The 25,745-nt window shown below is 37.5% G+C and overlaps 1 protein-coding gene and 1 pseudogene across 4 annotated transcripts; one reads left to right on the top strand and one right to left on the bottom strand.

Moving 5' to 3' along the window:
* LOC113069525 (glycerophosphodiester phosphodiesterase domain-containing protein 5-like) lies at positions 1-20,220 on the top strand. Of its 4 annotated transcripts, none has more exons than XM_026242651.1 (17): positions 1-355; positions 7,976-8,140; positions 12,474-12,577; positions 13,536-13,629; positions 13,942-14,001; positions 14,062-14,175; positions 14,268-14,361; positions 14,880-15,025; positions 15,259-15,341; positions 15,965-16,115; positions 16,195-16,416; positions 17,111-17,268; positions 17,614-17,761; positions 18,328-18,410; positions 18,722-18,736; positions 18,997-19,109; positions 19,540-20,220. In XM_026242651.1, the coding sequence occupies exons 2-17, from the start codon at positions 8,024-8,026 to the stop codon at positions 19,653-19,655; spliced, it is 1,818 nt and encodes a 605-aa protein (XP_026098436.1). In that variant the 5' UTR covers positions 1-355; positions 7,976-8,023; the 3' UTR covers positions 19,656-20,220. The 4 variants fall into 4 exon arrangements, with proteins under 4 accessions (XP_026098436.1, XP_026098437.1, XP_026098438.1 ...); XM_026242652.1 differs by having other exon boundaries at positions 2-355; positions 14,077-14,175; XM_026242653.1 differs by lacking the exon at positions 18,722-18,736 and having other exon boundaries at positions 2-355.
* An 837-nt stretch (positions 20,221-21,057) lies between these two features.
* On the bottom strand, positions 21,058-25,660 carry LOC113069523 (SAM domain-containing protein SAMSN-1-like; annotated as a pseudogene).
* Between the last annotated feature and the right edge of the window lie 85 nt (positions 25,661-25,745).

The following is a 25,745-nucleotide window of genomic DNA, read 5'->3' as shown; positions in this document are numbered from 1 at the left end:
TGAAGACGCGCAGCTCCTCCCCCGGGCTTTCGGATCGGATGAATTTACTCACTGAATGTCTCCGGTGAACCATAATCCTCCAAACACACCGTGTAAATACGTTATATTGACATAATTCATATAAACCATCGCTGGTGATCGTGTCAGGCAGACTGTATTCGAAACGCTGCACGCTGACGGAACTTAGTTTGTAGTTTCCAATAATATCATATACGTTACCTTGATAAGTTGAGAGTGCTGAATGTCTGTTTAACATTTAAAGAAAGAGAAAGACAAACTACAACGCAAGTTTCAAAGGAGAATACTGGAGAAAACGAACTCGAGGACCTGCGCTGATCACCTTGCCGACGAGAAGGTGAGTCTGGATAAGTAGCCTGTACTTAAGCATGTTTACTATCACATGCAGAAATGTAGTACGTTTAGAGTCATTTTCAGTCGTTTTTATTAACACACATGCATATATGTATCCAATAAGTAAACGATGCCAGTTTTTGTCTAAAACCTATTTTAATCTTGATAGAAATGAATGTATAATATTAGATAGGCTACTACTATATTTCAAGCTTTTGAATTTTGAAAAATGTATTATGTAGATCTTTTCTAACAATTACTCTTCACCTTAAGTTATAATTACTCAATATATATGATCTGATTACAGCGGAGGTGGTAAGCTGTCAGTTTTTATTCTAAAGTGGGGCATGTTGTCACATTATATTTGTCACAATAGAATATACCTGGTATAAATTTGTTAGCAAAATATCAGCAGTAAAACATTTTTAAAGCATGAAAATGATCCACAAATATTGTAATTTACTCATTAATACATTTCTTATTTAATATATGTTTAATGTTTTATTTGTTAATATGTTTTTAATATTATATGCAAAGCATGACATTTTAAGAAAATAAATCAGCAAAATTAAGAACCAAATGGAATAAAACAAATGAACAAATTAAAGAAAATACAATTCGGATTTTTAAACCCATGTGACATACATCCTAAGTGCCTAGACCTGACATCTATGAAAAATAATTGCCCTTCCCAGTTCTAGCTTGACGATTATAGTTAACTCTTTGTATGTGTGCTAATGTAGTTAGTAGTGTAAATGTTACATTTTTGCCCATAAGCTATAGAAAACAATGTTATTATTGATATTTTAGTCAGACAAAATTCACTACAATTATTATAATTTAGTTTGTTTTGTATTAGCCGTTTAACAGCGTGATGGTGTTAAAATCAATAATCACTACTGAAAACAGACTTTTTGAGTCTATAAATTACTAAGATATAGTTCTTGTGACAACTAGCCCGGGTCTCCACAATCAGTATCTGTTTCTTCACATATAGGCAATCCTTTGAGTTAAAGAAAGATGGATTTTGGGCTTTAATGTTGGGTGTCATTCCCCTTATATTCTCAGTGGCTTATGGGTTGCCAGTTGTTTATGGTGCTGCCAAAATCTCACGAGAGCAGAGCATTTCTCGTAAGCTTCAAAAGTTTTGGGCAGAATGTTGTGGGAAGTGGTGCAGACCGCTCCTCAGGAAACGCCTGAAAGAGAAAAGACTAACAGCAGGGCAAAATGGAAGTGTTTTGCAAAAGTCGAGAACTCCGGAGGGAGTTTGATGTTGATGTCTTTCAACACCTCCAGACCAAAGCTCTGCCTGTAGACTTGTTCATAATAAGCCATTTCTCAATGTGCGTTATCTCCTGAGAGATTATTGCCTGAATTCACCTTTATTCTGGTGTCTGCAGTAATGTTGAGGCAAAAGTACGGTCTACGTGTCATATTTCGCTCATGCTATGACATCCCCGTCAGGTACCCTCATTATGAGCTCTCCACAACAACCAGTGTTTAACATCCAAACTATGAGATTGTTGTTTCCTAGAGCCTATGATAAGGTGCCAAAACAAAAGCAGCATATGAAGAGAGATAAACGAGGTTGTCTTTGCTCACATGATCTCAGAAAAATCCACAGAGGGCCCACCAGAGGAGTGGGAACACAAAGGGCTCGTTTCATCCCTGGGAAAGTAAACCTCCCTCCCTGTGGTAGATCCATCAAACCTGTTGGATGATTTCCCACAGAAACTTCCCAAAGTCATTTTACTCATTCCTCAATGTGTCACATCTGTTCTGCACAGCCTAATCAGAAGCTGTACAATGACTAAATGTTTCTCTATTTTAAGTCTTTTGAATCATGCATGAATCCTCGAATAGAAACAGCGTTCATTTTTTAAAATTATATTATTAATGTCATTCTGAAGTTAATGAGAGTTTCTGGACCCGAAATCTGAGTAAGAAACATTGAAGAAATGAGCTGTTTGTAATTGGAAAACACACGGTAGTGTTGCATCCAAAGTGTTGTTGTCACATTGTTGCCATTTTGGCATAATTTACTCACTTTTTCCAAACATGCATGACTTTATTGAAAAGCAAAGGAGATATTTTGAAGAATGTTCCTGTTGCTCTTTTCATTTTTTTTTCATGATTTGTAATGTGCAATGATATGCAATGTATTCATCATTTCTTTTCCTTTTTTTTTTTTTTTTTTTTTTGCTCCAAATTATTTTAAAGGGGGGGGGGGGGTGAAATGCTATTTCATGCATACTGAGTTTTTTACACTGTTAAAGAGTTGGATTCCCATGCTAAACATGGACAAAGTTTCAAAAATTAAGTTGTACGTTTGAAGGAGTATTTTTGTTCACAAGTTTCTGAAAGTTTTTTTCGAGTATGGCTCTGTGTGACGTTAGATGGAGCGGAATTTCCTTATATGGGTCCTGAGGGCACTTCTGCCGGAAGAGCGCGCGCTCCCGTATAGCAGAGCACAGACATTCACTGATCAGAGCGAGAGCGTCGCGAAATGTCACAAAAGAAGTGTGTTTTTGGTTGCCAGGGCAAGACAACCCTGCACAGATTACCAAAAAAAAAAAAAAACAGCATTAAGGGACCAGTGGATGGAGTTTATTTTTACAGAGCATCAACGGAGTTGTGCAAGTGTTTGTGTTTGTTCCCTGCATTTCGAAGATGCTTGTTTTACAAACAAGGCCCAGTTTGACGACGGATTTGCGTATCGTTTATTTCTTAAGGATGATGCAATCCCAACGAAAAAGGGTCACGATCGTGTTTTGGAGCCGCAGGCGGTGAGTAAAACTGCTTCAAATATCTCTGCCTCCTTGTTAGTGCGTCCGCCTCCCATGCCAGACCCGGGTTCCAGCCCCGCTCGGAGCGAGTCGTTGCTGCTGCTGCTCTCGTTCAGTTTCAGCCTCGGGATCTGATTCTGGATCATAAATAAACGGCTGAATCTGAATGTTAGCCATGGTTTGTTTTGGATGATGGTTTTTCCCTCACGGTAATGTCACAGCTTCCACACGCTCTCAATGCAAAAGCCTACTGGCGCTCGTGATTCTTTAGCTCCGCCCACACGTCACGCCTCCAGCCGGTCGTGTTTTTCTGGGAAAAATCGGTACAGACTATCTTTCTCTTATGAATATAATAAAACTAAAGACTTTTTGGAGTTATGAAGGGTGCAGTACTACTCTATAGGTACTCAAGATTAACAGGATATTGAGTGAAAACGAGCATTTCACCCCCCCTTTAAATAATCTTTACAGTAAAATTAAGAGATTATAATTTACTATATTTAGAAACATTCTAAATATTAATATTATTATATATTTTAAAATGATTTTCTAAAGTTTTTGCATATATACACAAACACACACACACAATTTGTATTTATTTATTTTTTCCTAAATCCAGTTAATCCTAGCGTTCTGAAGTGATCACTATAGAGATCCTGACTGACCCCCAGATCCCCAGACGTCTGAACTGGACACTAGCCATAAATTCTCTGTAAAATCAGGAATGAACAATTAGTATGTATGTGCACATGCTGCGCTGAAGTGTCTAGAAGTAGTGTTATTTCAAGGTCAAGGATGTCTCAGTCAGATGTTAGCCCTCCAAATAGCTGAATAGAGAGTGTTGCATTTTTGTTCACTGTTGTTCAAAAGTGTGGGGTCTTGAAGGAAGTCTCTTATGTTCACCAAGGCTGAATTTATTTGATCAAAATACAGTAAGAATAGTCATGTAGTGAAATATTATTACAGTTTAAAATAACTGTTTTCAAATGTAATATTTTTAGATGAAATTTATTTCTGTGATGCAAAGCTGAATTTTCAGCAGCCATTACTTCAGTATTCAGTGTCACTTGATCCTTAATCTAATAGGCTGTGTTGCTGCTCAAAGAACATTTATTTTTGTCTGAACCGCGAAACACTGTTTGAATAGAATGTTTTAAAGAACAGCATTTATTTGAAATAGAAATTACACTTTTGATCAGTTTAAAATGAAGGAAATCTTTCATTTCATTAAAAAAAAAAGTTAATCTTATCCTCTAAGTTTTTAATGGTGGTGTAGGTGATGATGAATATTTTTTCACGTATTTCAGAAGTCTTAGATGTGAAGTGCAACTAATCCAAATAATTTTTTCAATAAAGAAATCATTTTCATGGTATGTCAAATCCTTTCAAGTCAAATCGTCCATGAGCTCAGAGACTGTTAAATAATTGTGTTTATCTTTAGGTGAGAGCTTGATTTCTGCATTTCAAGTTGTTTAATATTTCCATTGGGAAAAAAATACATTACTCATAATCTTGAGGAGTGATTCCTTTTGGATCCAGTAATTAGAGAGTTCGCTGTTACCATGGAAATAAGAACTGCGCCAAAACAGCTCCGTAGCTTCCTCCCACTTGCATGAAGCAATGCAAATGACATAAACAAGCCTTACTGTATGCTCTCAAATAACTTTCATTAAACAACAATATATTTGAATATTAAGCAGTACATTTTAAGAATGTAAAAATGTTGAATAGTCAAATTTTTTACAGTATTGAAACTGGATATTAAAATATTTTATTATTCAATCAATGACTATAAGTCAGTAAACTTATATTGTCTTTTTTATTCAGTCATGAATTTTGCGATGCTTCATGCACAGTTCAGATTTCAAGCACTTTTTATTTTAAATCAAAGTTTGTAATTTTGTGGTTAATTCATCTTTGAGCAAGTTGGCTTATAAATCTGATTTAAAGATGCACGAAGAAAAGGAATAGGGGAAAGCACTTCAAGACCCAAGGCTGTTGGACAAGCGGTCTGGAGTGAGGCAGGAAATTAAGCAGACAATATATGTAGTTTACTGTTTTTGGCAATCGTACCTGTTTGGAAAGTCCAACAGCAAGGAGGTCTGGAGTAAGAGCTGACAGGAATAAGGCTCAATTTTCTCTCCTGATGTCAGAGAATTCAGGCTTTTGTAAGTCTTTAAAGCTCAGTGTCATGGAAACAGGCTGGAGCATGAAGCCCCACACTAACACAGCCTACCTCTCTACCTCTCTTCTGCCCGAGTGTGTGTCTGCCACTGTGAACACTGAGAGATACGGTTTAAATGGATTTATGAAGAATGTGCGTTAATATTGAGGTGGAAGGATCTGTTCTGCTCTTCCATAAGTCACGTAGCTGCTTCTCAGTGTGTCATGGAAAGACATAATAGCATTAAGAGGGTAAGTTTTTTGAGCTTCATTAGGTATGTAATTTAGTAGTTATAAAAAATAAAATAAAAATCTAAAACATTACAGTTCCAGTTTGGATTGGTAAGAAAAAAAAATCAAGTCTTATATGCTCAGAAAAGGTGCTCAGGAATAAGTAAAAACAGCAATATTGTAAATATTAATATATTCATTATTATTAATCACTATTATTACTATTTAAAATAAGTGTTTTCTATGTTTCATTGCTAATGCTGAAAAAAATTGTGTTGCTCATTTTTTAATCATTTTGTAGAAACAATGGTACATTTGATGAATAGAAACTTCAAAAAGAACAGTATTTATTTGAAATATTTCGTAACGTTATAAATGTCTCTGTTGTATATCAGTATATTTACACTGAACTCCCCAGGTGTAAAGTTTCCTCAACCTCTCAATACAAGTTGGGAATGGACTTTAGCACAGCTACTTTCCAGCTGAGAACAAAACTGTACCCTCTGGATGTATCTGAAGTTCATGCAGATTCACTTCAAGAGATAGTTCACTAAAAAATTATGATAAATGTCTCAGTATAAATCAGTGGGATTCGCTTGTTGTTGGTGCACCTACATTCATCAATATCTTCAGGGTGAGTTAATAATGACAGAAATGTCATCTTTGTCTGAACTGTCACTTCACTAATAGGGCAACAGATGTGATATTGACATCAGGTCTGTGTGTGTGTGTGTGCTCTGCCTCAATCAAACGGTCACACCAGAGTGTAAACCCACTCAGACAGGGTCGTTTTCAACAGGAAGACATGTCTGAAGGAGATAATGACTTCTTTTGTTTGAGGCAATATTATCTTTATGTAGGTGAACACAGGATGCATGTGAACGATTTAACCGCTGTGTTGCAGACCTGCGGGACGCTGTAGACATTGTCTACACAAAACCCAACAAAGGACATTACATCTAATCTATTCACCGATACTAAAGGGGCCAGACCAGTCTTGATCATGCAGCAGGAAGTGTGGAAAAGAGAAAACCCAGATGCTTTCATATTCTCACGCATTCGTTTTAGCATTTTCATACCGATTTGTAACACATCCATCGTGACTTAAAGAACTGTGGTTATGGGATGGCTTGTGAGGGATCATATGTTAATGTCTGTTCTGAATGAGTTCAAGGAATACAATTATGGAATGTGAAGCAGGATTTTTAAGGAAATGACTAATGAGGACTCGTAGTAGCTTGGTTGTGTATGAGAGTTGGGATTTCGAAGATGCTAATGATATGCTAATCTGTCTGAGTGGGTGCTTCTGGTGGATAAAGATCAAATCTGTGCTGGCCGGGTGTTGATAGCCCTCTTTAATTACTGTCATTGAAATCTGTTGTTTTTCATTGGAGCATCTGGTGTGGTAATACCGGGTCAGTGGCTGACTTATGAGTTTGTTATGGGTTTATTTATTATGCCTTTGAGGGATATCAGTTATGCCTTTACATAATTGGTACCTATGGTTTTGAATTAAAAGCGTGACATTTGACTTAAAAGTGGAGTAGTTTTCATGAATGGATATTATTGGACATTCCTATTTTAAAACAGTTTTTATAAATCAATAAGCTGGCTGCTTTAGGTTATTATGGCTGGTTAGCATTCAGAGTTACTCTGAAACCCTCCACCTTCCCCAGCTCCCCCTGTATAGATCTGTTTTGGTTTATTATAGCATGCTATTTATGCAGCGGCAGTACTGTACTGTCTTAAATACTTACAGCACCATACTGATGTATGTTTCGGCAGTAGCAAGTTCCTGTACTTGCTTTGCAGCAGCAGCAGTAATCTACAACTACAGCAATAACAAACAACAGCAGCAATTCAGCAGCAGAAGCATAGCAGATCTGTTCAACTAAGACCAAATACATTAACAATGTCATATCTTTTAACTTTAAGTTAGCCTTAGATTATGACTTTTTTGGTAAAGGTAATCTAAATATAAAAATTGGTGAAATAAGCAAGAACTATCCAACATCAACGATACTTCTAAAGGAAAAGTAATTCAATACATAAATAATAATTGTCATTTAACATATACATGTATTTAATCTAGATATCATTGTATTGTTTTCAGCTGTCGTTTGATGCCATTTCCTGTATTACCCACGATGGTGTGGTGATGCAAATATTTTTTACATTGTATTTCACTTGGCATGGTCAAGTCACATTACTGTCGACCGACAGATTCCTGCAATTATTACTGACGTAATGTTTATTCTCTGGCATGGTGGGATTTTCTCTGGTATGTTTTCCTAAGGCAAGTTTCCCAGACTCAAATGCTAAATGGCTAAATCCTCCGCTCAGTTTTTCAGTGCAATATCAACACAGACAGTATAATTTAGTTGAAGACCGAGTGTTTTGTTATGGATAATGTTGTTTCTCACAGATGCGTCTCGCTTCTGCAGGTCTGCGGTGTGTGAGTGGGATGTCTGCAGATCAGCTGTGGCCTGACTATGGTGAAACACCAACCGTTACAGGTGTATGAGAGACAGCTGTGTTTGTCCTGCCTGACCGGGATCTACGGCTGCCGCTGGAAACGGTACCAACGCTCCCATGACGACAGCACCAAGGTAACCACAGCATCATCCTTTGTGGGAAAAGCCATTGTATTCCAACCACATGAAGACTGAATGAAGTTGATAGAGGCAAAATTGACACTGATCTGTTGAGTCAATGACCTGTCACTAAGCTCCACATTAAAAATATTTACAGACCAATCATGTTGAAACGCTATGGTCATTGACCCTAATGTTACTGTCATCAATGATTCCCACACCTGTGGCTCATAGTTTCTGGATCCACTTTGACGATAGTTCTGGCTTTCTCTGGTAATTTCTGTCAGCGTCTGGTCATGAATATCTTGTATTCATTTGAGGCAGACGGCAGAACCGAAGGACAACTTGGCTGTCTGTAATGAAGCAAAAAGCCTTTCTCCTCTGCTGTCTGAATCCCTCTCTATCAGACAGAGAGAAACTCAAGCCAGAGTCTCAGATTCCCTGGAGGACGTGTTGTAGGTCAATTCCAATCTGTATACAACACAGCAAGAGGCTTAGTCATGTCTCTCTGTCTCTCTTTGACTTGTCCGTTCAATGTCTGGTGACACCAAACTGGATACTGACATTATTTAGTAAAGTTATTCAAGCAGAAATGCCCGTTGTTTTAACCAAGCATCCATTCCAGCCCAGCGATCAAATGTTCTGACCTGATCTGAGCCGCAGTCAGATTGAAAATCAACCCTTATCTAATCTTTACCTAAAGTCCTCTAATATTCATAGGGTATCAAGCTTAAATGTAGCAATATCCTCAGAAGTTTAGAATAGCACTGATATAAATAGAACAATAGCTGATTTAATTATAAAAATTGAACTTAGTTTCTCTCAAGGGTTGCTAAGTTTTTATTGTGTGTGTGTGTGTGTTTCATTTTATATACATTGTGTTTTTTTTTTTTCAAACTCCGCATTCCATAGATTATTTAATATTTGTAGTGTGTTTACACTTGACAATATTACTGTAGGTTTAATTTTTTTTATGAACTCTGTCTTGACCCTTTATTTGACTGGGCTTAAGATATTTTTTATCTATATTTTATATTCTATTTTTAAACAAACTTCAATTTTAAACAAACCCTTTCTTGACTCATTATTTCACCGGGTTGCCAAAAGTTAAGTTATTTTATATGAAATTCAGTAAAAAAAAATCAAAAGACAACTTAATTGTATTACTAATGTCTGAAATAAGTCACTCACTGATTTAAACAAACATGAAACTTGAGGTTAAAAATGTAGCATACTGTATTGTTTGAAATGTTTTATATATTTATATTTGTTAAAGCAATTTTTTATAATTATTATTATTATTGTAAACCATATATACTTTGACTGTGCAGTCAGCAGTATTCTAGTATTCAGTTCAGGTATGTTTATTATTTTCCATGTTCTATCCAGTTTAATGCTTGTGGTGATTTAGTTTGTGGGTTTTGTTCTTTCTTTTCACCTCTCACACTCACACTCACACACACACACACACACACACACACACACACACACGTCCATTAGTTGATCTTTCCATTTGAACGGGCTCTCTGAAGTAACACCTCGGCATTTAGAACGAACTCTTCGGAAGCTCTGCCATTGGCTGGCTTAACTTTGTGTCATCACTGCTAGCCCCGCCCACTCTATAATTGGAGCCACTCTATGTGTCCTACCCGATGAGCTCAGGAGCAGGTCTGGAGGAGCTGATGGGATTGAGAGATTAGCAGCTATCAGCTGTGCAGAATGAATGAACAGATCAGTGAAATGTGTCCCGCACTGTAGAGTGACTCCACCACAATCCACAGACCAAGAAAACATGAGTCAGTGCATTATTCAGGTCTCTGTTAGGGTGTGTGAAATCACTAGAAAGCTATATGCAAGCTGTTATTGTTGGCAGTTGTATTCAAGGCATGTCAGATGACTGTTGTTGTGATCTTTGAAATCTCAGAATTGGTGAAAAGCTTCATCAGTGCAAATGTTGAGTAGTGTTTTGTTGGAAATAATAGTAATTGGTCTTCATATTCATAATGCAATTACATCTTTCAGTTTAGTGTAGGGTGAATAAGGGTCATCTGGGACATTGGGTGATGTGGAATGACTAGCTCTGATGTGTATATTTTTAATGCTTGTTATTTTATTTAGGAAATCAATACTTTTATTAGACAAAGACACATTGATCAATAATGAGTTTCAAATAGAAAACCAGTTATTCAAGATTGTAATAATATTTCATAATATTACCCTTTTTACCATACTTGTTTGGTCAAAGAAATGCAGTCTTGGTGAGCATAAGAGACCTCTTTCTTCAAATACATTAAAATATATTTAGCAAATCAAAACATTCGGATATTGTGGTTGGGTTGGAAATGTGAGGTGATGGAGTGAGAAGTCAAAAGTTACTCTAATTCACCCTGCATTTGAACGAATCTCAGGACGTGGTCATTAGATCATGAGATCTATTTCACACCTCCACAGGAACGAAAGGTCTTTTGGGTTCTGAAAGGGAGAGTGCCAGCAGGATGCAAGCCATCTGATCTGCTAACTCAACTTAGATGTCTCTCTGCACCTTGTGTTACCCAACAGATTCATGTACTGCAAAATGATCACAAAAAACGTCTTTCAAAGTCATATACATATTATATACTGTGACGAGTCAGCTGCCTCCTCCCTGATTGTCACCGGCACCCCGTCCTAAATCGCCGCCCTTCACCAGGCTCCCGACTGGAGTGGGTGTGTGAGAGGAGGGGCGCTGGACGAGTCAGGGCTGGCGGCGTGTGATGGGGCACACCTGATGTGAATGGAGCCTCATCCCCGCCGCTGTTTAAAAGCCCAACGCGCCTCTCCTCAGGAGACCGGTCTCTTCCCCGTGCATGCACACTGGTGTCCTCGTGGGTCCAGGAAGGGTGCGTTGAGGGACTCCCGCGCCACCAAGACGTGAGCTGCCGGACCCGCGATCCGGATGGGAACCGCACCCGTATACACGGCCGACGGGCCAGGATGCCGGGCCGTCGATCCCCTACCAGCGCCGCGGCCAACGAGAGAGACGCGGCCGCTAGGAGAAGCCGCCGCCCCTCGCGCCCCGGACCAAGGAGGGGAGCGCGTGCGGCCGCCGGACTCCGCCCCTTGCCTGGACCCTTCCTTGATGAACACTGCCCGACCTACACAAATCCCGCAGCACGACGAGGACACCAGATTCCCTGTTATTTTGGACACTTTCCCCCCTTTGGACACTTTTATTCCCTTTGTTTTATGATTTCTGTTAATAAAAGCCTCTCCGAGGCCTGACGCCACGCCCACTGTGTCTGTCTTGTGCTCCTCCCGTGACAATACCTAGTTTAATTGTTGAGTACCTGCGGTTCATGAAATTTCCAATCAACAGAATTTTCTTGAGAAAAAAAAAAAGCATATTTAAAAAAAAAAATATATATATATATATATAAGTTACATCCTTGCCAAAATGAACTGTTAGTGATCTATGACTGATACAGTACTTAAACTCCTGCCATTGTTTCATGTGCCTGCTGCTTTTCCTTCTCTGGACAAGCTTGTGAGCTCATGTCATTTAACATGTACATCTGGAAAAAGTTTAATATTATTTATGTATATTATTTCATTACTTTTATGGTGTAGAATGCACAGGTTTCTGAATAACATTTTGAAATCATAAACAACTGAATACATTCACAGTCATTCACTGAGTGAAATCTGTTCACTCTCAGCATCAGGTGAGAGACAAGTTTGATTTTTACATCACCCTTTAACAATAAAGCTCCGCCCTCTCAATCTCCCGCAGAGACCTTGCCTGGCCTCCCAGCAAACATGCATTGGTGCCAGGCAATGTCTCTCTCTCTCTCTCTCTCTCTCTCTCTCTCTCTCTCTCTCTCTCTCTCTCTTTCTGAAAGATCCCTCTGTGCTGAAAATGTTCCATTGCTGCTGTAATTCACTGTGGAACGCTGTGTGGTTTCTGTGGTGAAGGAATTTAATTAAATTCTTGTCATTTTGTTCTTAAACTTATTAGTTACCTAAGCTCACATTTTATTATGCTCTTTAAAACTTTAAGGCATCTTAAAGCTACGTATTTGATCTCCGTGGCCTTTTATATCCCCTGCCACACTTGATATGAAGTGCTGATTGTAAAGCATGGGGTTTGTGGTGTGAACATGTTGTGAATGATATAAAGAGAGCTATTAAAAGTCCAAATTTGGAACATATAAATAAAAAAGAAGTCTTGTCAGGACTGTCACTGAGTGTTGGTTCGACACATCTGCCTGATTTGTACCATTCCTCAGTGGGATAAAAGTGTCTGCTAAGAGAATAAATGTCTGTCTGGAGAACATGTGTGTTTACATCACGTCCTGTTTTTGTTTTTCAGTGGGAATGTTCATGGTTCCTCCTCCTCTGCTGTTCGTTTCTTCTTCTCCTCGTCTGGTCCTACTTCTGGTTGGAGGCTCGTAATGACTACAATGAGTTTAACTGGTGAGTTCAGTCTGATGTTTGGAGGAACCTGCTGTTTTAGCAGTGACATCAGCTGGTCATTAACTCTGAACCCTGCTGTGTGTCCTCACCACGAAGCAGACAGCAAGCCATGTTTGCACATTTGATTGCTAGAGCATGTTATAGGAGTTTTCTTGTTTGATTGGAAGCATAACTATTAGTTATATTCTCAAACATGGATTGCTTAATAACTTTCTGAATTAATTTCACACACTAAGGGCCAGTTTAACTAAACAGGACAAATTAGCGAGAGAGTGCAATTGCAATCTCAACATCTCATTTACATATCGATCAACACAAAATGCCAAGCTCAGCGCAAATTACTGTAATCGCAAATAAAGAATAGAGACACAAAACGAAGAAAGAACAAGAGGCCAAAAGGGAGGGGTTGCAAGATGTTTTGATGAACCTGGCATTGCGTGACTCCTAGTTGAGGGTTCCAAGTCATCTTTTCTTTTATTTATAAGCAAATTAAAAATAACATGGCTTAGCAAACAATATGTTCAGATAATGCGTTCTTCTGGCATTCCAAATAACGTTTTCTCTGTTCTCTGCAGTGCCTCCTCCTATAGCGACAACAATTGCATCCATTTCAAGAGCAAAATAGTTGTGTTAAATAATGGCGCAAATACCAGTAATACCAGTTGCTAAATCGCTTTGCGTGATTCATTTGAATACTCTCCTCTCATAAACTTTCTTGTGCAAAAATAAGTGTTTCCACATCTTTTCAGTGCTAATTCATCACTAATCGTCTTTATTAAATCTTGATAGTACTATTTTAATGCCAAAAGACGGTTTGTGCTGGCGCCAGCTGTTATTAAAACGGTCCCTTTAAGGTGTTTTAAAGCCTTGTGTATGAAAAGCATGATGCATGTTTTTGTTTGTTTGTTTTGAATCCCTGCTGGGGTGAGAGAAGTTGATGGTTTTATTTTTCTGGCAGGTTGTTATATAATCGTTCCGCCGTTTGGAAGGATGGCACAGTCCCCATTCTCACCACAACACTCACAGGATTGACTTACACTGCATTTTTAATGGTGAGCGCTCTTTACACATGCACATGTGGCGTAGAGAAAGTTAGCAGTGCCTTTAAACTTTTTATGGCCTAATAATTGTCGCATTCACATTTTGAAGCCATGATGGACTACTTGTTGGTTCAGAACATCACCATTGCAGCCTTAATAATTGTGTGCGCACACATATGTTAAAATTTTTTTATATATTTTTTTTTTATTGTTATATACAAAATTACAAATTTTTTTTTTACTTTTTTATCTCTTTTTATGTATTTTTTTTCTTCCTTTTTTTAAAATAATTTGCTGTTGTATTTTTTATTTTATTTTTTTCAGATTCTTGCACTTTGTCACATTGCACTGGGACAGCAGCTTAATTTGTACTGGATCCATAAGGTGAGGCGAGTTTGTAAATCTGTTCAAGCCTAGAACTAGACTGACGTTCTTTAAAACAAGTTTTATTTCCCACAGATTGTCGTTCTGGCCATTCTGCTCACCACCATAACAGGAGTTGTGTCCATTGATGACTTCTGGCAGGACGAATGGGACATTGTCATCATTTCTCTGCAGGTTGGAGCAACCTCATCAGCATTTTACCGTCCAGTGTCGTGAGATCTTTCTTGACAAGTCATTCAGTTAATTGTATGTTTTTGCTGTTGTAGTTCACAGGGCCGTTCCTACACATCGGAGCTTTAGCTGCGGTTACAGCATTAGGGTGGTTCATCGCCGGTCAGGTGCTGCGCGTGGAAAGATCAAGTGAGTTGAGCGTCATGTGAGGGGAAAAGGCAGACTGGGTCAAAGCTAGGACGGCCCCTACACTTTGATAACATGTAAATGTATAATATATGCGCACTACCCTTCAATAAGTTTAGCTTGTTTGTTTTTTTTATAAAGAAGGTAATACTTTTATTCAGTGAGAATGTATTCAGTTTATCTGAAGTGATGAATGCTGTTCTTTTGAACTTTGTATTAATAAAAAAAAGTGCACAACTGTTATCAACACTGATAATAATAAGAAATGTTTTTTGAGCGGCAAAGGATTACATGAAACTGAAGAAATTCAGCTTTGCATCAGAGAAATAATTACATCCTAAACTATATTAAAATAGAAAAGGATTCTTTTAAATAGTAATAATGTTTCACAAGATTAGTGTTTTGACTTTATTTTTGAACAAATACTGTAAATGTAGCCTAGATGTGCAGAAAAAGATTATTGGTCCAATCCTTTTAAACAGTTTTTTTCTTCTTTTGCATATGTTTGTGTGTTTATCCAGGGCTTCAAGTTGTGACGCTGGTGATTTATGTGAGCGTCCTCCTGGTTCTGTATCTGGTTCCTATCTTCATCTCTTCTCCCTGCATCATGGACCGCTCCAAGCTCGGTCCTCGTCCTGCTGTCATCGGCCGTCGTGGAGCTCCAATGGTGAGTTTCATAATTGTGTTTTTTCAGGCCGGGTGTTTGGCATCCAGGTTTCTCTCTAAAGTTTAGCAACAGTTAGAGAGTGCTGGAGGGATTGTGTGTCCCTGCTGTAGAGAGCCACACTTACACTGTGTCTAAACATTCAGTTGATTTTACAGTGAAGCTCAAACCTGTTTGTTTGACTTCCTCAAAGTAGTGCTAAGATAGTAAAATTTCTCTCTCTCTCTCTTTCTCAGCTCGCTCCAGAACACACCATTATGTCCTTCAGTAAAGCACTGCAACAGAAGGTCACTGCCCTGGAAGCCGATGTTACCATCAGGTATTATGACTTTATGAAACATACCTCTCATAACTGAATGAATCATAATCTGTTTTGTTTTATCATTTATTTATTTTTAATTTATGGTATTTATCTGGTTATTTAATTTTTATCATACCTTTTTTGAATTAATAGGAATTTGTTTATTTCATCATTTTGAATGAATCCAAATCAGTTTTTTTTATCATAATGTAATCATAATGTTTTGTGTGTTTTTGTATTTCAAAACGAAATGATTAAATTAATCATTTATTCATTTTATTTTATTTTATTTTTGAATTAGTAGTAAACTGCCTTTGTTTAGTTTATATCTTATATCTTTTTGAATAAATCATATTTGTGTATTTTAATTATTTTATTACATTATTATATGATATTATATTTTTTTATTTATTGTATTTATCATTTTTATTTATTTATTTATTTGTTATTATACCTGTTTGAATTAATTGTAATTTATTTTATATTTTATATTTTATTTTGTATTTATATTTTATTTTATTGTATATTTTTGAATATGAGTAAAGAATGGCAGCAGCTCTCAATGGCTCGCAGTAACCTGACTCTAATGTGATTGGATGCTTGTCTGTTTCTTTTTGTGTGTTTTTTTTTGTTTTTTTTAGTCTGGATGGAGTGCCCTTTTTGATGAGGGACCGCACACTACGCAGGACCACCAATGTGGATAAAATGTTTCCAGGCCGTCAGGACCATGACGCCTCGTTCTTTAACTGGACAGAGATTCGCAGTCTCAGTGCTGGACTTTGGTTCCTCAGGGTATTACATTTGATTCCTTTCTTATTTCTTTGGTCTATCTTCAAAGTAAATAAAGATTTTGAGGTTGTTTGTCCCTCAGGATGACCCGTACTGGACGGTGCAGTACATGTCTGAAAAAGATCGAAAGCGCACGGCCAATCAGACGGTGTGTAGCCTCGCAGAGCTGCTACGTCTGGCTGCTAGAACAAACCGCTCGGTGATCTTCAGCCTGCGGCGACCTCCACCTCAACACCCTCGACATCAGCTCTGGGTCAGTGATGCACTGAAGGTCATTCAGAGATCCAGCATCCTACCAGAACAGGTGAGAGCACAAATATTCATATTCTTGACATATTATTGATAAGCTTCTAACAGTTGAAAAAAAAAAAAAACCATTAATGAGCTGCTCTTTTAAATTCTAAGAAATTCAGAATACATCTAAAAATATTTTACATTTATAATATATTTTTTATATATATATTTTTTTTATATAATTTGATGAATTGTGGTTTAATGTCTTATTCAGACTAAATCTAAAATATTGAGAAAAATATTCTTAAGGTTTTAAGACCTTTATCAACTATTTAATGTGCCAAAAATTCTAAATATTTCAAATATATTTAATATTTAAAACGTGTGTATTTAATCTTGTATATTTTGCTGAAATATGTCCTATTATTCCATCTAAATCTTCTAACTCCATCTTAAATATTGATAAAATATTCCTTATAAATGTATAATATTACAAAAGGTCTTTCTAACCTAGTTTATGAGATAACCAATAAATTCAGAATTCATCTAAAAGATACATTTAAAAATGTATGCATTTATATTTATAGGACTTGAAGAAATTAGAAGTCTCGTCTAATGTATTATTCATTCTAAATTAAAAATATTGAGTACAATATTCTTAAGTATATAACATCAGGAAATGGTATTAATATTCAGAAAAATATGAAAAGTGCTTAATTAGCTACTGTGCGTGTGTGTGTGTGTGTGTGTGTGTGTGTGTGTAGGTGATGTGGACTCCTGACTGGTACAGGAAGAAGGTGCGTGCAGCGGTTCCTCTCCTTCAGCAGACGTCAGATGAGAAACTTCCTGTGGCTGAGCTGAAAGAAAGAGGGATCAGTACTCTGACCCTGCACTACAGCCAGGCCAGAGCTCAGGATATCAGGTACACACACACACACCATTCAGAACATCAGCAGACATCTGCTATGAAATATGAAGAGGTAAAAATATCAAATTTAAATATTTTATCCATATTAATAGATGTACTTCGATAATTTATGGGTCTGTGTAATGTTTTGAGAACTAATTTTTATTGTTATTTTAATTACTATGATATATTAGAATGCATTTAGAATATATAATATATGTTTTAATGTGTGAAGTTTAAATTTATACATTCATTCATACATATATTTTATTGTTTTTTTTTATATGAAAGTAGGCATGAGGTTTTGTTCTGCTATACCTTCACCAAGCAAACTTCTCTGCGTGCGTGTGTTGTGAGCAGGCAGTTTTCTGGCAGTAATGTGAGTGTGAACGTGTATCCGGTGAACGAGCCGTGGCTGTATTCGCTCATGTGGTGCAGCGGGGTTCAGTCTGTCTCTTCTGATGCTCCGCACATCCTGAAGAAAGTGCCTAATCCCATCTGGATCATGGTACTGATCTCTCTCTGGCTGAATCCCAGTTCACACACTGTTATTACGCACAAAGTACATACTCTGCTGGCCATGCTCAAGTGCGCACTTAAAAGCAGGCCAGTTTCCACAGATTTGGAACGCTTGTCATTCATGAAGTCCCACTCATTGGCCGGATGCTCATTTAATGGTTAATTTGATTATGCTGTCAGCTTTCAAGGAGGATGCAGTAAATCTTGGCCCTGTTTGACACATTTTAACATCCCTTCCACAGAATACTGTAGATTTTAAATTGGCATGCTTTATATATGATGCAAGATCAGTATTGAGAGATAGTGTTGCATACAAATGGTTGCATACATTTGCATCAGAAAAATGTCTGTAGTTTAAGAGTTTGTGGACAAAATTAACTTTGGAATACTTCTATCTATCTATCTATCTATCTATCTATCTGTCGCATATATAATTTTTTATATATTGCAGTTTTATTTGATTGGGATTCTGCCTGTATAGTTTTCCCCTCATTTGCTTTTTTAATGTATTTACATTGATATCTAATGGCTGGATGCTGCTTTAACGTTTTGTAGAGTGCGGATGAATATGGCCTGATATGGATCACTTCAGATTTAATCTCTGTGGCGATTGTCATTGGCATCTTCATATTTCAGAAGTAAGTGAACCTCTTTTAGTATGTCTGGTTTCTTAATACTTATTAATACTGGAAGCTTGTTTGCTGTAGGCAATGGCTTTAATTGCACACATTTGCATGAAAGCCTATTTGATTTTCGGAGCAGTCCTTGGTGTTAATGTTAGGTTGTTTTGTAGTTAGCATGCTTGCTATATCTCTGCTGGGCGGCCGGGTGCTTTTGAACTGATGGCTCTGCTCTTTTCTTCTTGGCAATCTCAACTTTCCCTCCATTATCTCTCTATCCTCTGCTCTTTGCATGTGCCTGTCCTCCGCTGCTCGCTGAAATTGCTCAGCTATCACCTGATCAGGTAATAAGGATGAGTATTTTAGGGACAGAATTCTGTTTTGATCTTTATTTGTTCATTTTTTGTGTGTGTGTTTGTCATATTTGTATTTTAACTTCAGTGCCGCTCTTTTCTTCAGTGCTTTTTAACCCTTTTAAGCGTTCTCTTTCACTTTCTGTACAAACATCTCAAGATCTTAAGCTTAGTGACCAGAACTTTTTGACACTTTCAGACCCTCAGAAGTATGTTTTGGTGACGGCGTGTTGTATTTTTTTTTTTCTCAGGTGGAAGATGAGTGGCATGCGCAGCTACAACCCTGAGCAGATCATGCTCAGCGCTGTAGTACGTCGGCCGAGTCGTGACGTCAACTTCATGAAGGAAAAGCTTATCTTCTCAGGTGAGACTCATGTGAAGATAAAGCCACAGGACATATAACTCTCTGTGACCTCTGTGGCTGTGGTACATCGCCCCCTGGTGGTGATCATAATAAACCATCAATATCTGTATTAATATCTGCATATGATTTTTGCATGTGTGTGTGTGTGTGTGTGTGTGTGTGTGTGTGTGTGTGTATATATATCATATTAATATTAGTAATATCTTGGTGTTTACTGGAGTTATTGGCACTCCAGTTAAACTTTATATGATTGAAGCCAACCAAAATGATTCACATTTTGAGCTAGTGGCCTGTCTTATTACTGGCATGTCATCACAAGTGTTGTGGGCTCTGTCAATGTTTCTTCATTTAAATGCAGACCCCAGATTGACTCCTAGAGGAGAATTCTGCCCTGTGAATCTCTGGCTGATGAGTTTTGTGCCCGTTTCAGAGATCAACAACGGTATCGGGAGCACAGACGAGCTGTCCATGTACACAGGAAACGGTCTGGACGTTTATGCACGCGATGACATCATGATGCCCGCACTTCATGCGAGCAAACTTTAGTGACGACTTGAGTCCATTTTATGGACCGAACATCTCAAGCTCAAAATAATTCCTTAAAACTGAGTTGCTTTTTCATCTCCAGTGGATTATTTTGAATGGTTTGCGTTGGTTCACGGACACTCTGGGACTGTATTCAGCTGATTCAGTGTTCTGCTTTGATGCCTTATGTACCGATGTATTTTTTCTGTATCGAGCGTATTTAAAATGGAGCTGACTTATTGTGCACTGTAAAGTTTAGAGTCCAGTCTGATGAAAGCAGGTAATAAAAGTGTCCTATTATTAATGTTTGTGAAAAACAGACTGAAGATGTATGAATTTCATGTTAAAGCATGCAGAAATCAAAGGTTCAGAGATGGTTTTTGAGCCTCAAACTAGCCCTTGTAAAGCTTGACTATAGGCTGATATGATTATTTATTTTTTATTTATTTTATTTTTGTAACATATGATTTGCTTGCTGGTGATCCATATCTCATTGCATTAGCTTAAGATCAGTTTTCTTCTACCTTGCTGTATCGATGTCTTTTTAAGTGATTTATTTTGTAATGAAATCTCTGCATTGCGTCAAGTGTTTTTCATGAGCTGTTCAAATGGGTTTTTGAAGGTAATTATTACTGGAAATGAAACAGTATATCAAGTGAAGTCAGGTAAAATGAGGCAGGTTTGTGCACAAACTAGCTCAGTTCATCCTGTGCTGTCGTAGATAGGACTAATTCAAAACATCACAGGATTCGATTGTATTTTATTGGGTAAAACATTGGCTATATTTATTCACAAGCAGAACAAATTGGTGTAAATCGCCCCCTGGGGTAAATAAGATTTTAATACTTTATTCAGCAAGGATGCTTTAAATTGATCAAACTTGTCATTAAAGACATACAGAAATGTTATGATTTCTATTTTCTATTCTTTTTATTATTATTATTAAATATTTTATCCAAATTTTGTTTTCAATTTTTTTTATATCAATTTTAAGTTCTCAGACACTGGAAAGGAACTAGATTTTTAGTGGGACTAATGAACCAGTTATATTTGTTAATATTTTACATATATTAAATGTAAAATTAAATTACATTTTAATTTCTATATATATAATTTGATAATTGTTGTTAGGAAGTGTTACCTGTTATTTTTAAGACCTATATAATTTGATAATTGTTGTTAGGAAGTGTTACCTGTTATTTTTAAGACCGAGCAAAAGTTGTGAGATTAGATTTTGCCAAACGTTTTTCAACACTTTTGAGTTACATGTGCATCATTCACTTGAAAGTTGGAGTTTGCTTATTGTTTATGGCTGTAGTTAGTAAATGCTCTCACTAGATGGCAGCACGTTATAACTGAGTGTTACCGAGCTCATCACTTTTAGTTTATGGAAGCCACTGATATATATAATAAATGAAATTAGTATGATACAAAGATATCTTTTTATTGCATGAAAATAATGCATTTGTAATCTCAACAGTTTGTTGTTTCGTCTAGTATCTGCAAGGCAAAGTTTATACGGTTTACAAGAGCAAAGCTTCACCACTTTCAACATATTTACAGTATATTTACATGTCATCTTTAATATCTATCAGTGTCCATGATGTGATAATCCAGTGTCCAGGGGCGTCGGACTGTGGGGGGTAAAGGGTACCGAGGCAGGAGGGGTGGAGGTTTAGAAGTCAGTTTGCTATACATACATATACATGCACTAACATTTGTATAGCATTTTTGTACAAATAAAAAAGTTCCTGTGCAAACCTAAACTTGTAGTTAGGCACTGGTTTGGTATAAAAATAAAAAGAAAGTCATTTTCATGCTGTGCAGGGCCCCACCACCCCTCTCGCATCAATGTAAATGGTACGACCCGCTGTTCAGGTGCTTCTGCTGCAGAACTGCGGTGAATCAGTTAATGAGATGAGACAGGAGCTGAGTTAGCCGTGATATGAATTACGAAGACAGGGGCAGAGTCATGTCTTTCCTTAAGAAAGGACAATCAGGGGCTCAAAACGAAAAGAAGATTAAAGAGAGAAAGGTAAATGAGGGCAAGCAGTTGCTTACTCAGTTTTTTAAAAAGAAAGGTGAGCTCCGAATGCATCATCGAGCATTGACGTTGTTTTAACATAAATATCTACTCTTGGAGGAGTTCTCCCCAGAGTAAGAAGTTTACAAAATCTAACACCCGCGAAAACACAGATCGTTAGCGCCAATTTTACCACATTGTTATGCAAATTAGCTCGCGCACGTTCTTACATTAAGTACAAGATTGTTCTCAGTTTAATGCCCATCTTAATGATTGAAAATGACTTATTTAAAAACGTAATTGAAAGGCTGAATGTCTAGTTTGGCGGTTAGTGTGCCCTATGATTCTATAGTCTGTATTTATTTTAAACAGACAAATAATCAGCAATTAACTTGTACTTAGCCTACACTTTAAAAAAGGTGTATTGTGACGACAAAGGATATTTTAGCAACCATTTGAAGCCATATATTTCAGTTTCAGACCCTGCAGCAGCAGGCCCCTCATCATTGCCAGGTGAAAGCAGTGACAGGTGAGCTTTTAGCGGAATTGCCTGTTTTAACACTTGGTAATTAAGTGTTGAGAGGAAATAAGCAAAATGGGTACATTGTTATTGTACACATTTAAACTTTAAAGGAATAGTTCACCCAAAAATTTAAATTCTGTCATTTACTCTCCCTCAAGTTGTTCCAAACCTGTATGATTTGGGGGCCCAGCAAGATGGTTTTTTACCCAGGGTTCAAAATTTGGTGCTACGCCCCTGCCAGTGTCGTCAGAGACACCTTAATGCAACAGCTTTGAAACACAAAGGCTGCTTTACACAGTCAAATATACAGTAGGTTGTGGCTGGCGGGTAATAGTCCTTGCACCCACCAGAGGCAGGCGAGGCCAGTTGAACAGCATTATGCAGGGCTGTGGTTATGCTTGGTTTGCAGGTGGGCTGAGAGGGGCCGGCTGGGTCTCTGTGTCCTCTTTACTGTTGTCTGAACAGTCAGATCCTATATAACAGCCCGAGTCTCTTGGACAGTCGTTTAGTTCGGCTTGGACTTCTACAGTGGGAGATTTGGGCTCTTCATCTTTCTCTCTGTGGCTTTGATTATCTGTATTAGAAAATAAGAAGACCGACACAGACGTCACGATAATGTCATCAGACGATTGTGTATGAATATTCATGCAGTACTTGGAAGTATGTTTTCATAACATGCAACACACGCAATGTTTTTTCTGTGTATTGCAGCATTTGATGCCGTCTGTGAGGTGCGGCTAAACTTCTGAAATTAAAAGACGGATACCCACACAAACTCACTGCTCAACACGCTTCCTGTTGGGTTTTTCATATGCAAAAAACTGGCCTCAATGACAATCACTTTTTCCACTAGCAGTGTTGTTTTTTTGTTTTTACATCAAACTACTCAGTCTAAAATGATTTTATATAATAATTAATTTAAACATATTACAATATAGTATTCATTTAAATGTGAGTATGTGTGTGTGTGTGTGTATATATATATATATATATATATATATATATATATATACACAAACAACTGGTAAAGTATTGAACACGTCACCATTTTTCTCTGGAAATATATTTATAAAGGTGCTGTTCACATGAAATTTTCACCAGATGTTGGTAGCAACTGAAAAAAAAATACAAATAATTTCAGAAATTAAGTTTTGTGTAATAAAATGGAATGACTCAGGGAAACAGTATTGAAAACGCTTACTGAAATGTATTTATTACTTTGGACAAAAGCCTTTGTTAGTCATGACAGCTTCTGGTTCTGTGTGGCTCTTCAATGAACTCTGATCTTTAGTTTTTCTTACTGCAATCGTGGTGAGCGTGTATACAGGCCACGGCGGTTGACTGCATTTCTTGCTGTGGTCTTTGAAACAATTGTACCTGCTAACTCCAGATCTTTCTGAAGATCTCCACAAGTGGTCTTTGGCTTTTAGAAAACTCTTCAGATAGTCTTTTTCACTGCTCGGTCAGAAATCTTGCGAGGAGCACCTGGTCGAGACTGGTTTATGGTGAAATTATGTTCTTTCCACTTTCAGATCATGGAAATCATTATGTTTTGCAACATAAGTTGTGAAGGTCTTGAGAGAGCTCTTTGCTTTTCACCATCATGAAAAGTTTCTTGTGTGAGACGTTGGTCATGACACACCTTTTTATAGGCCCTCAGTCGAAACTAAACCAACTAATAATAATTTCCACTGACGAAGGGCAGGATTGCTTTCTAATTACTGATTGCGGTCTTGGCTTTCCATGCTTTTTGCAACTCCCTTTCTTCTTTTAAACACATTTGAACATCTAATTTAAAATCAATATACAGTATATAAATGTTTAAATGTATTTTTTATCACATCTTTTGTTTGATTAAATGTCCCATTATGACAACCATTTTAATTCATTTAATTTTATTCAAATTATTTGTATAATTAAAATATCTTACTAGTCCTCTTTATTCAATCCTTGTTTTGTGTTCCATTTATGTCATGGCCATTTGTTCAAATGTTGAATATTTTTATTTTCTAAAATATTAAAATATTTTACATTATGTAAATGTATTTAAAAAAATGTATGTATTTTGTTTTTTTTAACACTTACTTGTATTTTATCTCATCTTTTGTTTTGTTTTAAATTTTTATGTCACTAAGGTTATCAGACACTTGGGTGGAAAGGAAGTAGATTTTTATCTGAGGAAAAACGTGTGAAAAGTAGTGTTTTCAACCTTTCGCTTCACCCGTGTGGCTTTGATGAGGTTTGTATTCGAGCTTCTAAAACTCGAGCTGATGTGCTCATCCTACATCAGCGTCTAAACTGTGAGAACTTTTCTATAAAAGCTAAAATGCAAAAGGCTCTTGGAAACAAGATTGCACCATCAATGTGCCGTTTCCTGGAATCTATTAATATTTTGATGACTTCTGATGTTCTTCACCCACTTTACATTCAGGGTCCTGCAGGTATTCTGCCGCCAACAGCAGCCGGTGTCGGTGTTCAGGATCAGTCACATTGAGCTCTACGAGATGCTGCTCCTTCCAAATCCCGAAGATCTTCCACCGTCTGATACCCATTCAACATCAAAGATGAAATGTGCTCCTGTGGAAACATTTTTGTCTGTTAAAGTAGCTCAACTAAATCAGATAATACCTTACATCCTGTTTTTGAGGATGTGAAATCTGTGGGTTATATAAGCTTAATCATCAGCTTTAGTATTTAATTAGACATTTCAAGGACCTCCAAATTGAGTCTTTCCAGAAGTTCCAGAGATTTTTGGGTCGGGGTCTTCTGCTCCTCCGGTGAGAAGCGAATCCTCGGTTCTGGCGCTCTTTCTTCCACCAGCACGTCAACGTAGATGAACTTAAAGCTTCCTATTTTACCGTTCAACATCCCAGTCCAGATTCCATTGGAGGTTTGCTGATGATATCAATCATATCTCCACCTTACAACCAAAACAAACACATGTTAATAGCTCTGAGTTAGTTTTTTAATTCCTGAACATCTCAGGTTGGTTTTTACCTTGAGTTTGAGAGACTCTGTGTCATATGGACTGGGAACGAAGTCGGTGTGAACTTTGGCTCTTCCACAGAACTGGCCCGTGTAGGGCACATCTTCTTCTAAACGAAGGCTGTCCCGGTTATTACAACCCTCAGAGCCGCTGGTCACACCACCTAAAGCATCAGGCAATGCAAAAACAACCAGTAAACCTCAAAACACGTGGCTGAAATGTCAAAAGCACACCTGCACCAAATTGTCAATTGGGTAAGCAGTACATTTTCAATTCTGTGACAGCTCTGTTTTGCTCTTTTAAACACAGATTAGACCCGTGATCCATATAATAAATGGTCTTCTAGTTTAATTCAGCTTACTAGATGAACTCTGGCCGCTGTGCAAGCTGAACAAACTCTCTACGGAGTTACTGGAGTGGTTGCAGCCTTTGGCCAACGTGCCGTCCACGACTTCAGACACCGCAGCTTCTTTATCCTCGGCCTGTGAAAAACATCAGGGAAAGTCTCAGGCAAGAGTCCCAACCAAAACATATACGTGACAGGTCTTCAGGTAGCAAATCAGGTCGTGCCAGGCCACG

Source organism: Carassius auratus, unplaced genomic scaffold, assembly GCF_003368295.1.
Source record: "Carassius auratus strain Wakin unplaced genomic scaffold, ASM336829v1 scaf_tig00001743, whole genome shotgun sequence".
Classification (NCBI taxonomy): Eukaryota; Metazoa; Chordata; class Actinopteri; order Cypriniformes; family Cyprinidae; genus Carassius; species Carassius auratus.
This window is presented reverse-complemented; position numbering and strand designations above follow the sequence as displayed.

What these genes read in the sequence shown, in the direction of transcription:
- LOC113069525 (XM_026242651.1), top strand. Translation starts at nt 8,024, where the DNA reads ATGGTGAAACACCAACCGTTACAGGTGTATGAGAGACAGCTGTGTTTG. An exon ending in GCCGTCGTGGAGCTCCAATG is followed by an intron (nt 15,026 to 15,258) that starts GTGAGTTTCATA and finishes TCTCTTTCTCAG; the next exon opens with CTCGCTCCAGAACACACCAT. An exon ending in CTGGACTTTGGTTCCTCAGG is followed by an intron (nt 16,116 to 16,194) that starts GTATTACATTTG and finishes TTTGTCCCTCAG; the next exon opens with GATGACCCGTACTGGACGGT.